This window comes from Phycodurus eques, chromosome 13, assembly GCF_024500275.1.
Source record: "Phycodurus eques isolate BA_2022a chromosome 13, UOR_Pequ_1.1, whole genome shotgun sequence".
Lineage (NCBI taxonomy): Eukaryota > Metazoa > Chordata > Actinopteri > Syngnathiformes > Syngnathidae > Phycodurus > Phycodurus eques.
In genome coordinates, this window is record NC_084537.1 from 22,553,124 (window position 1) to 22,568,381 (window position 15,258).

The 15,258-nt window shown below is 40.8% G+C and overlaps 1 protein-coding gene across 1 annotated transcript; it reads left to right on the top strand.

Annotated features, from left to right (window-relative positions):
• The first annotated feature begins 90 nt into the window (after window positions 1-90).
• On the top strand, window positions 91-15,258 carry atg9b (autophagy related 9B). The gene is made up of 14 exons (XM_061693184.1): window positions 91-806; window positions 941-984; window positions 1,921-1,985; window positions 3,164-3,334; window positions 4,974-5,115; window positions 5,501-6,249; window positions 6,328-6,481; window positions 6,795-6,974; window positions 7,820-8,065; window positions 8,148-8,386; window positions 8,819-8,912; window positions 8,998-9,082; window positions 9,335-9,501; window positions 10,282-15,258. Exons 1-13 carry the CDS (start codon window positions 698-700, stop codon window positions 9,481-9,483), a joined length of 2,427 nt encoding a protein of 808 aa, XP_061549168.1. The 5' UTR covers window positions 91-697; the 3' UTR covers window positions 9,484-9,501; window positions 10,282-15,258.

Sequence of the window (15,258 nt, forward strand, 5' to 3'; positions counted from 1 at the left end):
ATTGTATTTATATAACAAAGTGTGTATGTTTTAAATTGTTTTGGCTTTCCGAAACAACGTGACGTGAAATCGCACTTCCCCTCCTGAAAACTACAACCGTGTACCGGAAGTGGTCACGGCTAAAACCTGTAGTGACGTCTGTTTGTGAAAGACAAAAACAGTGGGCACACGCACAGGGTCTGCTGTATTTTTGGAAGCGAGTGGGCTTATCTTCAAGACTGGCACACTCAAGTCGATTGTAGCGCGAGGAGAACTCAAGCGTGCGGCTTGAAATAACGCAAGTCACTGTCGTATTTTCTCTAAACGGGGAGCAAAAGGAGTTCAACACCCGCGGATGGACCGAGCGAGTCGGGAACAAATCAAACCGTGTCATTTTGCCTGGTGACAACGCTCGACTGACTCAATCATTCCCACTCTAGCCGACCACTTCACTTGCGCCGTGGAGGCATTTAATTGTCGTGGACGGTTGGTGCATCGCGCTCACTGATAATACATCGCACACTCCTCTGGGTAATTTGGAGGGCTTACGTCACGAACGTGTCACGCTAATTTAGCTTGTAGCTAGCCTGACTTGGACCTCTCGAGCCGCTAGCTGCAGAATGTAGCCACGGTTTCGAAGGTCCAAGCTCGTTTCGTATGGTGACGCAGTCGCTCCCAGGTTTGCTTCTTCAGTGAGTGGAGAATGTGAAGCACAACCATGGCCACCTTGGAAGGCTATCGGGAGTACCAGAGGATTGAGGACCTGGAGGAGGACTCTCCACCCGGGGAGGAGGACTTGCTGCTCCATGTGCCCGAAGGCCTGAAAGGTAAACAAAACATGACACACGAAAACAACAACAACATACTTGAGATATGAAAGTGGCATACCAGCGTTACTCCCATTCTCTCACATTGATGCAATCTGGTTATTTTATAATTTTCCCCAATATTTCTGTTGCAGATTCATGGCACCACATCAAGAACTTGGACAACTTCTTCACCAGAATATCCTTTTTTAATTTAGTTTTACTGTGACGTGTGTAATTGTACTGAGCCGGATAGAAGCAGATTTCATAGGAAGCTGTGTTGACAGTGGAACCCCCAAAGTACAGTAGTAACTATTCTGTGGCGCTGGTTGGCTTAAGTTGTTACAATAGCAAAACAACAGGAAACCTAACCTGGAGACCAAACTGTCGCATAGATAGATAGATACATTTTTCATTCACATGTGAAAATATATTTTTTTTAAAATAATAAAAAAATTAAACATAGCAACTGTACAGTTTAAAAAAAAAATAAAGTATGGAGGTCAAGATTCCAGTGCGGTCTGAAAGTCCAGAATAAAGTGCATGGCGATCAATATGCAAAATGTTGACAGAGTTGAGGGAATATTATTAGGGTGGAATTGAAAAGCTGCATGGCATGGGGAAGGAAGGTTTTCGTCAGTCAGTCATACTTACATCTCTTGCTGTCACACAGGTATAAAGAGAAGTAAACTGTTGCAATAAACCGAATTTAAAGTAAAACTACTCACTCTGAAGGCTTGCCAAGAACATGAGGTCATGGAGAGGGAACAGGAAGGTGTTTACAGAACAATATTGTCATCTAATGGTAGTTTGTAGTGTGTATTTACATTACTACCAAACCAAACCCATTCTTGTAGCGCATTAAGTTCTACTTTCTCTTTCCAAGAGAAATCCTCTTCGACCGTCTTGACTTCATCCATGATTAGCTCCAAGTTTTTGTCGTCTGAAGCATGTTTTTTCCCGGGAAAGTTGGGTTGAACCCTAAATTGTTTCACTTCTGGGGCATTCCACTGTACTATCATAGCGCATGTTCTTTTTTTTTAATTTTATTTTTTATTTTTACTGAAAGCAATACTGCTCACATGAATTCCGTTCCTTCTGTCATGTATTGTTTTCCCTTAACCTGTGTGTCCACATCTATCATTTTCATCAAAAGAATGGCTTCGCCTGTATGATGCTTTCGGAGTTCTTTGAACTTGTGTAAGTATCAATATCATCTACCTGAAGATGCATTTGACCGCCCGTTTTGTTGAATTAGGTAACTGTAAACCTTCAAGTGCAACCTACAGTGGATATAAACAATTCTACACACCCCTGTTCCAATGTCAGGGTGTTTTTTCTTGTATAAAAAAACCTGAAACAAAGATAAATCATTTCGATAACTTTTCCTCAGTTAATTTGACCTATAACCTATACAACTCAATTGAGGGAAAAAATGTATTTTCAAGAGGGGAGAGGAAAAATAAACAACTGATATAATGTAGTTGCACATGTGTGCACACCCTCTTATAACTGGTCATAACTGGTAAATCAGCTGTCTTAAAAGTCAGCTGTGATAGGCTCCAGCCCGTTTCGTATTCATGAACAGGATAAGCACTACAGAAAATGGACGGATGGTTTGCACATTCCAACGGATCCTGCTGGTTGTTTTCATTTTCATGATCGTTAGACGTGCATCAGACTTCGACATGAACGAGTTCAGCAGGAGAAATTCAAGTTTCAATTGTGACAAATGTTTTACATAAGATGAAGTAAAAATGGCTGCGTTTGTTGACATCTCCAATCAATTTTATTCACCCACAGCACTTGTCCTCACCTCGCATATTGTTTATTTTCCATTCCGGCCATCTGAGATAACTTTTTCTGTGCTCTGCCAGGGGGGGCATGTCTATTTTTAGGTCTTGTTCTGCTGTTTGTGTGAATGTGGCCATGGTTCACATTAATACAGGGTGTTATGAACTAATAACTGTCCAATGACCTTCAAGTGACTCATCGTGTATAATTTGTCACTGACTATTCATGACTAGTACCTCAAAAATAATTGCTTAATTGACAGTCTCAAATCTATATTGGGTCATCTACTGTACACTGACATGGTTCACCGCAATTTTTTTTTTTTTTTTTTTTTTTTTTTCTTTCTCTCCCCCCCATCTCCCTGTTCTATTTTGAATGGCACCAACACAGAATGGGGTGCGGACAAAGTCAGTCCGGCAGGAAAGGGGTTTCAAGTTTAGTTACTCACTTGTTTTATAGATCTTACCAGGCTTATGTGCTTATGCCGCTGTCAATAACCGCACACACACAGTTGCCGAAATTTCCCACTTTTCTGGGTTTTGAGTAAAAGGCACAGGTAGATAAAATTTTTTTATACTCCACAGTCAGTTTCTGTTCGTCGTCACGTTTACGACGTTCTTGGTCAACTGCGTGGAGTACGACGTCCTTTTTGCCAACCGAGCTGTCAATCATACGGGGCCGGGCCACAACCCGTTGGACAGGGGCAAGGTCACCCTCCCTGATGCCCTTTTGCCCAGCCAGCAGTGCATTCAGAGGTAAGAACCCATTTGTTACAATTCATCTGCATGACTTCATTTATTTAATGTTGAAAATAATACAGCATTACATCTTTATTCTTTAAAAAAATTTTTTTTTCAATAAATCAGATTCATCTTTATTTGATTAATGAAGATTATGTGGCTATTCTCTTATTGGGCTATTGCTGTTTTTTTTTTTTTTTTCAACTGACAAAAAAAATCAGATTTTCTTCACATTATTACATATTTTTCCACGTACCATTGTAAACCCCCCCACCCCACCCAAAAAAGAGGCCATTTTATAGTTTTGGGTGAAATAGCTTTGTGGTATACATTATAAACAGCTAGAGGATGCCTGGTCAGGTACATTGTTGCCATCTACGATCACGCAGTTCCAGTTTTAAACTTACAGTGGACACCATTTAATAATGTTTGCTTTGTCCAACAACTTTTATGAAACATACGTGTCATAACATGTAGAAGCTATCCCATGAGATACATTGTGGTCATCTACAATCGTTTATTTCTTTTTTCTTCTTCTTCTTCTTAGTTTATGTTGTAAGAGGGTGTTGTTCTATGGGAAGGAACAAACTGTTCCTTTTTTTTATTTTTATTTATTGTACCTTGTGATCAGTTTTCCTGTTGCAACACGCAGCGTTGAGGACACTGTGAAGTTGTTGTGTTGCATGTTCAGTAATTGATCTGTGGGTGAGGTAAAAGTGGTCAGCAGAGAGAGCAACACTTTGGCTGTAGCTGACTGCCACATGACACTTCACTGGCACGCTCCGCCCAATGTTATCGTATTTTTTCCTCCACGGTAATCTGGCCTGTGCTTGTTTTCCACAGCTAGACAAATATATATACGAAAAAAAAATAGTAAGTGAAGCAAAATAGCTTGGAACTATGTGGGATTGGCTTGTTCCTTTTGTAATTTCCCCATAAAGTGTAACAGCTCAGATATGAGGTGAAGACATGTAAATAGTTGTTTTGCTCATTATCTTTAAGTGCAAGTCATTTTCTTGTCTCAAAATAGCACCGATAAATCAATGACATGTCAGGGCCGCTGTCAAGTATCTTGTCAAGTTCATCTTCAGCATAACTTTTAAAAACACTGCTAACTACATGAACTGTAATTTGTCAATGAGCTAAACTTTTTATTATATGTATTTAATGACCTAAAGACCTCTCCGACTATTATATTCTGGAGTCTTATTCGACTATTATTATTCTGGTAACATTGCATTTTCTACACTATAGGACTTTTCACAACTTTATTCATGTAAAATTATAACTTTTTACTCGGAATTAGTTTTTGTTATTTTTACTCAAATAAATATAAATATTATGCCATTATATTACAATTTTATACTTGTAACATTGCAACTTTTTATTAAGAAAAATAAAAAAAATTCCCTCATTTCCATAATATTACGACTTTATGCTCATAACCTTACCATTTTTTACTCAAATAAATGTATTACAATTTTAATCTCGAAACATTGTGACTTAACTGTTAAAAATAAATAGATTTTTTTCTCATAACCTTATGACTTAATTTTGCCTGCCACATGCACAGTACATTTACCTAAGATTATGCATGATCTCTATTAGTAGTCTTTATGGTGGTCATCTCTTTGCCTACCTTTTTTTGCTTCAGTATCCAAGAGAACAGCTGGATCATATTCCTTCTCATCATGGCGGCCATCTTCTGGATCTATCGACTCGTCAAGGTTATTTGCAACGTTCTGAGCTACTGGGAGATCCGGCAGTTCTACATTAAAGCGCTGAAGATCAGAATGGTACACGGAAATTCCAACGTCCTGTAGATTCATAATGAGTTGAGATATTAAAGGAGGCATATTTCCCCCCCCCCCTTTACAATTTAAAACAGTTTCCAGGTGTCTTAATAACATGTCTATGACATGCTTCTGTCAAAATACCCCAAGGATCTAGAATTATAATACATTTAATACACAGGCACCCCAGAGCCCCAAAATTATTGTACTCGCAATTAAAAAGTCAGTGTTACATATGTGTCATTTAAATGTCCCTTTAATAATGTAGTAAGCAGTGGGTAGACACAATTTCACTAAACATCATGTTGCTTTACTTGTGTTATTTTGTTGTATATTTTGTATATTCACTTGTGTGTGAACGTGAATCTCCACTTCCTCGATGTCCCAGGATGAACTATGCAACTTCACGTGGCAGGAAGTACAGGACCGTCTCATCAGCCTGCAGCGAGAGCAGCAAATGTGCATCCACAAGAAAGAGCTGACAGAATTGGACATCTATCACCGTATCCTGCGCTTCAAGAACTACACGGTGGCCATGATCAACAAATCCCTGCTACCCGTGCATCTGCAGCTCCCCCTACTGGGCGATGTGATCTTCCTCACGCAGGGCTTGAAATACAACTTTGAGCTCATCCTCTTCTGGGGCCCCGGCTCGCTGTTCCAGAACAAGTGGAACCTGCACCCCAAGTACAAGCGCAGTGGCAACCGGCTGGAGCTGGCGCAGCAGCTCAGCAGGGTCATCCTGCTTATGGGCGTGGCCAATCTGCTGCTTTGTCCCTTTATTCTGGTGTGGCAGGTGCTCTACGCGTTCTTCAGCTACACGGAAGTCATCCGCCGCGAGCCAGGGAGTCTGGGGGCGCGCCGCTGGTCCCTCTATGGCCGACTGTACCTGCGGCACTTTAACGAGCTCAACCACGAGCTGCACGGACGCTTGGGCAGAGGCTACAAACCCACGTCCAAATACATGAACTCCTTCACATCGCCGCTGCTCACCGTGCTGGCGAAAAACGTCGCCTTCTTCTCAGGCTCGGTGTTGGCCGTCCTCATCGCACTGACTGTCTATGACGAAGACGTCCTGACGGTGCAGCACATTCTGACTGTCATCACTGTGCTCGGGGTGGTTATCACCATCACTCGGTGGGTTGTTGGATCCTTGTCTCCAATGTTTTGGCATACACATTAGTAAACCCTAATGTGTGTTTTGTCCTACACAAGGTCCTTTATCCCAGACGAGCAGATGGTTTGGTGCCCTGAACAGCTGTTGCAGTGCATGCTGGCCCACATCCACTATATGCCGGACCACTGGAGGGGCAACGCTAACAAGAGCGAAACCCGGGACGAGGTGGCACAGCTCTTCCAGTACAAAGCGGTGAGCAGAGGAATCTTCGGCGGATGAGTGCAGCCTTGACACACTTCCTGTTAAATTCAGGATGGGTTTTTTGATAGAGTTTGTAGGGAAATATCTGGTCAGTAAATTTCATTTCCTACGGCGTCGTCGATCATTTAACTACGCTGATGGAGTAGTAAAGTCATAATTGCAGTAAAGATTTGTATGAAAAACCCTCAGCTATCAATATAAAACAATCAAAAATGTGTGAGGCATGCAATTGTTTCACTTATTGCAAAGTCATTTGCAAACATGCATTTCAAGTACTTTTCTTAAGTGTCTCTGTCGGAATCAGGTGTTCATCCTGGAGGAGCTGCTCAGTCCCATCATCACACCCTTCATTCTCATCTTTCTGCTGAGGAACAAGTCTCTGGAGATTATAGACTTCTTCAGGAACTTCACAGTGGAAGTGGTTGGCGTGGGAGACATCTGCTCCTTTGCACAGATGGACATCAGACGCCACGGGAACCCGACTGTAAGCATGACTCGAGCGGGATACACACGTACCGAAAACAGATTTGAGCCTCTTTTTTTTTCCCCCTCGCGTTTTTCAATAAAAGTCAGCAAAGGCCCAATTATTGGATGTCTCTAAAAGATCATCCTGGGTGAGTGTCTTGTGGTGTGGGATGAAGTTTTTTCTAGGTGTGCAACTAACGATTATTTTCATAATCGATTAATTGTTAGATTTTTTTTTCTCGATTTCCATCCCTTTATTTACAAAAAGGACAATTTAAAATTAGCAGTGCACAAAAAGGTTATTGCTCTTGAGCTCTAGAGCTGTTAAAGTAATAGAATGAATTCAATGAATAATGAATTTAAAAATAACCTAAATGTTGACGTCAAGTAGCTTCAGAATAGGCCATGGACTAACCCACAAAAACATACAAATATAGCCTCCAATATCTGCCAAATGTGTTTTTTTTTTATTTTTTTTTTAAGTGCACAAAAATATTTATTTTGTGTTGTTTAAAAGGGACTTAAGCTGTCACAATAATAAATGATAAATAATAAAGAAGGAGAGGAAAAACTGTAGCGCATATATAGCTACACTTGAAAACGTACAATAGCACCATGCTGCCTCCCACAGGTCAGTCCTGGTACTCTTGACAGATCTTTGTTTTTTTGGGAGGAGAGCGAAGATACGGTGTTATGTGTCCGGTCACTGTCCTGTGTTGTGCTGTGTTAGTCATCTTAAGTACACCGCACACTGTGATAAGCACACAGATATTTTTTTCCCCTGTCATGTACTTTATATATGTAAAAAATCAGTGAAGAAGTTAAAATGACTAACGACCTATTTTAATGTGCCTGATGTTGTAGTGGCTGTCCGAGGGTCAGACAGAGGCGTCTGTGTACCAGCAGGCCGAGAACGGAAAGACGGAGTTGTCGCTCATGCACTTCACCATTAAGAACCCGCACTGGCAGCCGCCGCTGGAGAGCTCGGTGTTCATCAGCCACTTGAAGGAGAAGGTGCAGCATGACGCGCAAGGCGGTCCATCCACGCAGCTCCTGCTTTCCGAGGCTCCTCTCTGCACATCGCTGCAGTCCAATGAATCTGCTACCGGGGTAAGAAGCCTGCGTACAAATGCAACCCATCGCTGTGTAACAGTTATAAATTAATTCCCCGCATTGCTTTTGTTGTTCCCAGCCTGATAATCTGCTGGCCAGCATTCTTGCGCACCCTGTTCTCACCGCATCAGGACTACAAGGCAGAGATCACCGCTTTATTGCGCCAAGCACAGCAGCCTCAGCCGCCGCCAGCGTCCTGGCCTCTTTATCCATCTCCCAGCTGCCGAACGCCGGCCGAGGCCGCTCGCAACGCCACCAAGCTTCCTCAATACATCCAGAGAGCACCATTTATCCCAGTGATCGCACCATCATTGACAGGTACCTGACAGACCTTGGACATTTTGTAACTTGTAACCATATAGATTCCATCGTATTTTTACTCGTGGAAGCAGCATTGAGTCCCCAAGCTGCGGAGTTACACTTGTTAATAAGTGTAGCGGTGTGGCGCACGACGTTGCCAAACACAAATACCCACCACCCCCATGTTGACAACTTATCTGAACGAGCTAGCCCCACTTTTATGTTATAGTGGGCAGACATGCAAAATGTCTCGCTCACAGACACATTTTCAGAACTATGCAGATATCCTAAAGATGTATTTGATTGTTTAATTTCACACTTGATGGGTGGATAGGCACTCGGCAGAGAACCAGCTATTATACTGTATATTATTGTCGACAAGAAATTTAAAAGCAAATGCTCGTAATATGTACTCTTTAACATTTTATATGCGTTATGTGTTTTTGTTAGTATGTCATTCAGTGACAGCCGTTTACAAAGCAATACACTGCACTCTGAGTTTGCCTCAGCAGAGATGAGCCTTCACGCCATCTACATGCACGAGGTGAGTTTCTGTTTGGTGCCACACGCTCCCACTCACTGGCATCACGCCACTCACTTGCCTTTTATTGACGCGCGTCTATCTTCAGCTCCACCAACAGACGTCGCACCCGCAAAGAGGTTCAGGGCATTGGCATAGCTCAGTGCCAATGACGGATCTACATGGCAACACTGGTAAATTTATCACCGGTCATGTGTTCGAGTTTAACAATGAATGAAAGCACTTAAATGGGAACCTGTGAATACAGTGGAAGCTTGAAAATGTTGGTTGAACTTTGGAAATTGTACCACTTCTGGGTCATTTCTGGAGGATTCCACTATATTAAGACAGAAAGTGAAAACCTCTTATAGGCATGTAGCAATATTTTTCACTAGTGAACATAAACATTTGTATTGTGTGAGTTAACTCAAACTTAAAATTGTCAGGTTTCCCGGCCCATATTGGTTCTACACCGTCTTTAGTCACACCGGTGCATCTTGGTGGGTGGCAAGAAGAAGAGGAGGAGGAGGACGACGACGGTGAAGAGGAGATAAACAGTGGATCCACTCTGAAACAGGACACCGGGACTTGTTGAAGTGCCTTATGACATAAGGTGTGTTCTCTATTTTTAACTGTGCTGATTACCTAATACATTTACTTCCAATTTGCTAATGGTTCTTACTGTGGTGCTCCAATGAGAAGGACCTCAATTACAATATTAATTACAAGAGTGATATTAGGGACCAGTGTCAGTCTTCATTAAGTAGTGTTAATGTTAGCCTCAGTGTGTGTTATCCATTTTTTAATGCTGCGCTAGAGTCTGGCAGGAAAGGAGGTATGACCTCAAAGCGTTCCCATTAAAATTAAACGAAAAGAAACAAGGCTGATAATGCCAATAAGTAAATGAAAAAGGATGGAAAGTAAATGCGACTTAGATAGTTTCAAAAAAAAAAAAAAAAAAAAAAAAAAAAAAACAGAATCGTTGATAGTCAACAAAAAACACTGCTGACTATTGCAAAAAGGTAAAAAATGATGGCTGACGATATTAAACAAAAAACATGGCTGACGATTGCAACCAGCAAGCAACAATAAAAATGGAACGATGATCGCGATAAGTTAAAAAAAGAAAAAACACTGACAATTGCAAAAAGTAAACACAAAAAACGGTGTTTTGTGATCTTTTAGTTCATCTCTGTGTGGACACCGCTGTTGAGTGATGCCACATTAGCAGGAACTTCTTTGAATTTCAGGAATTTCCCAGTCTTCTCAAAAGCAGCTCAAGTCCCGCTTTTTAAAACTAATCAATACTGTTTTAGTCATGTAGCCTCATTGGTCTTTTCCCTTATTAAGAGACATTTTAACTCTCTTTTTCCTGTTTTTATTTTTCTTCTAGTGTTTACGTTTTACTTTTCTCCAATGACAACTGTGGCCTTAGAAGATCTTCAGCACGGACCTTTAAATCCATCCTTTTGTCACGTGACACGTCTCATGAAGAAACGACTATCTTCTTCATCCGCACAGACATCAGGGAAGCATCCATGTTTTTATTTTCTGTAGATGATCTGTGTGTGTGTGCTCGTTTGTTTGTGTGCGGGCAAGTAAGATGGTGTATACAAAAGACCACTGATGGAAAAATGCCAAAGGCTCTATATGCACAATTCAAGTGTTTTTAGTGGATATCACAAGCATCTAGTATAGTGTTTCACTGCATTATTGTTGCTTGGGACTATCATAGCGCTTAGATCCTTGCGACGTGTAAATACTAGATGAGTACATTGTTACTACCACACCTAAAACATGCATATAAACAGGATAGTACACATACTACCAGAAGAGTATGTTGCTGAATTACTTGATCAATGACTTCACATGGAGCATTTTTGTCGATGTCTGGTTCTCACAATCACAGATTTTGTTCAGTATTATCACCTCTTTAGCAAGATGTTTATTTAGGAATATGACGATGGACTAAATGGGGCCCCAAAGCCACTACAGGAAGTGAAGGTTTTACATTCTGTATTGACCCTGTGGCAGTGTCCCGGAAACCCCATTGCAGTTACACGCAATTTTGGTCACTTCCTGTTTTTATTCCACAATGGTTGCCCGTCAAGCACTGATCTTGAACTCGCCTATCCCTGCTGACTTTTGGGCCAGACTGGTTGTCAGCCAATCGCAGAGCACTTATAGAGCATTCACACTCACATTCACACCTATGTACAATTTTAAGTCTTCAATGAACCTAACATGCATGTTTTTGGAATGTGGGAAGAAGCTGTAGTATCAGAGGAAAACCCACGCAAGCACGGGGAGAACACACAACCTCCACACAGGAAGGCTGGGATTAGTACACCGAACCTCAGAACAGTGAGGCAGGTGTGCTTAACCACTAATGTACCGTGTTGCTATCTGAAATTTATCAGGAGTAAAATATTTTTACACTTTTTGGGGTTTGTTTTACATATCTTGCTTGTACTCATTTTTCTTAACATGGATGCAAAAGCGGAGGAAACCTCTGAGAATCTTCTGGGGGAAAAGAAAAAGTTTATTATTATTATTTTTTAAAAATTATTCAAAGTTGGTCCCGTTCAACTTTGATAGTGTTTTTTATTTGGGGGGGAAATATTTTTATATTTAGTATTTCAATCACATTCTTTCAATGAACCACATAATACATGCATGTTAAATAGAATAGGCATATTCACTATGAACATAATTTCCCCCCCCAAAACATTATTGTGGATTCCCACAGAAAATTCCCCTAAATTTTGTCGCCCTTGGTTTTCTATGACCACAGGTTTTCCCTGAATTGAGTGTTTTATGAAAAGAAGGCACTCAGCCTCATTTGTTAGCTTTGGATGTATTTTTTACCTTTTCTCCTCTGATATATAACGACAATTTAAAAATGTTCTCTGTCCAATCTTATAACTGTGTGACTAATAACAGACCCTCAAATTATGAGTAGCTAAAAATAAATGACTTGATGACATTGCGTTACAGTAGTTCATCCTTAGTGATAATATAAATATACACGCACACATAACAGGCTTTTGTAGACTTCACACTATATTGCATTATGGCTTTGATTTGTTTTTAACATCCAGAAGATTAGCAGCTCTCATCAGTAATGCTAAACATGTAGGCCTCTTCATTTATATCTACGGAAGAACAAATGCTTCATGATGCTAATAATAATCTCGGTATTTTGCACTGATATATAGTTTTAAGTGTACATACATGTAAGTACAGCACATGCAACAGCTCAGAAAGGGACCTGAGCCACCACCTCTAAATGTTTGTATATAACGACTCATTTTGTACCGGCCAATTGATGAGGTCACAGGTTTTTATTTTTTATTTTTTTGTTGTTGTTTTTTTTTGTGCGTGTGTTGGTTGCGTCTTGCAAATTCACGTTGTAAAGACACTGGAGTTCAAAGTTGCTTGCTTTTTTAAATGTTTTTATTGCAGTCACACCTCACTGCTGGTGTTCTCTTTTTTTATTTGAAGCAGTGCCTTAGGATTAAGGACTCATACTTTATCTCAAGTCATATAGGATTTACAGTGGGTACGGGAAGTATTCAGACCCCCTTAAATGTTTCACTCTTTGTTGTATTGCAGCCATTTGCTAAAATCATTTTAGTTAATTTCTTTCCCTCATTAATGTACACAAAGCACCCCATATTGACAGAAAAAAAACGGAATTGTTGAAAGTTTTGCAGATTTATTAAAAAAGAAAAACTGAAATATCACACAGCCATAAGTATTCAGACCCTTTGCTGTGACACTCATATATTTAACTGGGGTGCTGTCCATTTCTTCTGATCATCCTTGAGATGGTTCTACACCTTCATTGGAGTCCAGCTGCGTTTGATTATACTGATTGGACTTGATTCGGAAAGCCACACCCCTGTCTATATAAGACCTTACACCTCACAGTGCATGGCAGAGAAAATGAGAATCATGAGGTCAAAGGAACTGCCCGAAGAGCTCAGAGACAGAATTGTGGCAAGGCACAGAACTGGCTAAGGTTACAAAAAAAATTTGGCTGCACTTAAGGTTCCTAAGAGCACAATGGCCTCCATAATCCTTAAATGGAAGACGTTTGGGACAACCAGAACCCTTGCTAGAACTGGTTGTCCGGCCAAACTGAGCAATCTGGGGGAAAGAGCCTTGATGGGAGAGGTAAAGAAGAACCCAAAGATCACTGTGGCTAAGCTCCAGAGATGCAGTCGGGAGATGGGAGAAAGTTCTAGAAAGTCAACCATCACTGCAGCCCTCCACCAGTCTGGGCTTTATGGCAGAGTGGCCCGACGGAAGCCTCTCCTCAGTGGAAGACACATGAAAGCCCGCATGGAGTTTGCTAAAAAAAAAAAACACCTGAAGGACTCCAAGATGGTGAGAAACAAGATTCTCTGGTCTGATAAGACTTTTTGGCCTTAATTCTAAGCGGTATGTGTCGAGAAAACCAGGCACTGCTCATCACATGTCCAATACAGTCTCAAGAGTGAAGCATGGTGGTGGCAGCATCATACTGTGGGGGTGTTTTTAATCTGCAGGGACAGGACGACTGGTGGCAATCGAAGGAAAGATGAATGCCCAAGATAGAAATTGTTGGCCTTAATTTTAAGTGGCATGTGTGGAGAAAACCTCCAGAGTGCTCAGGACCTCAGACTGGGCCGAAGGTTCACCTACCAACAAGACAATGATCCTAAGCACACAGCTAAAATGACAAAGGTGTGGCTTCAGAACAACTCTGTGACTATTCTCGAATGGCCCACCAGAGCCCTGACTTAAACCCAATTGAGCATCTCTGGAGAGAACTGAAAATAGCTGTCCACCAACGTTCACCATCCAACCTGACAGAACTGGAGAGGATCTGCAAGGAGGAATGGCAGAGGATCCCCAAATCCAGGTGTGAAAAACACACAAAAGACTCATTACTGTATTAGCTCAAAAGGGTGCTTCTACGAAATACTGAGCAAAGGGTCTGAATACTTATGGCTGTGTGATATTTCAATGTTTGTTTTTTAATAAATCTTTCAACATTTTCGTTTTTTTTCTGTCAATATGGGGTGCTGTGCGTACATTACGGAGGAAAAAAATGAACTTTAAGTATTTTAGCAAATGGCTGCAATATAACAAAGAGCAATAAATTTAAGGGGGTCTGAATACTTTCCGTACCCACTGTACGTCATTAACGGTACATATTTTACAGTCGTGTGCTCTAAGTAAGTCACTGTGTGTAACATCAAGGTGAAATGCCATATTTGCTCAAATAGTGGCCCTAATTAAGACCATTGCCTCCTTCACATATAGGCCATGCCCATCCACTTATTGGGTCAGTGCGGAATCCACTTGAGAAAAATACCTTTAAACGCCTCCTTTAAACTGAAGCTGTACCCCAATTAGTCAACCGGTGCGTCATCCGTTAAAGAAAAAAAAATAATAATAATAACCTTCCTTGAATAGTTGGCACTTGGTAGGTGCATCATTGACTTTAAAAAATTAAAGACCTCCCTTAAATAGAAACTTTGCCCCAATTAGTTGGCACTTGGTAGGTGCATCATTCTCTTTAAAAAACCTAAACACCTCCATTATGGTGAAAAATGCCTCCTTCAAATAGGTGCCATACTCCAATTTGTAAGCCTGGATGTCATCCAGTTAGAAGAAAAGAAAAAAAACGCCACCTTCAAATAATACCAATAAATGACTTCCTCAGATAGACACCAAGTCCTAATTAGTCGGCGGTGTGTCATCCACTTAAGACAATAAACGCTTCCCTCAAATAAACACTGTGCCCCAATTAGTCGGTGGGTGTGTCATCCGCTTGAGTAAATAAACGCCTCCCGGCCACATTTTGTGTAAATACGTTAGATTAAAATAAATGTGACTTTTAAGAATGACGGCAAAGAGACTGACAAGATACATATTTTTTTTTCATGTATTTTTGCTGTCTGAAATTGCACTGTCCTGTCATCTACTGGCATCATCATCATTGTTACCGTGGACAACCTCACAACAACAAGCCAGTCAAATAACACAATGACTGGGACAAGGTGCTATATGTTTTCATGCTGAAACACGATGTGGGTTTTACAGCACGTTCTGGACTTTAAACACTAGCTGACTAATGCAACGCGCCAAAAGAACTTTTTCGACACAGTGTCACAATACACGTTTTCTGCCTAGCAGATAAATCTTATTTAATCGTTTTTTTTTGTGTGTGTGTGTTTATTGATTGTGATGTCTATTTGAAATAAAGCTTATTTCCAAGTTTGTGAACACTGTGATGTGATATCATCATCTCCTATTTATTATCTGCTACCCAGATGAGAATATGTTAAGTTATTTCACATAACCATCAACGAGGCAA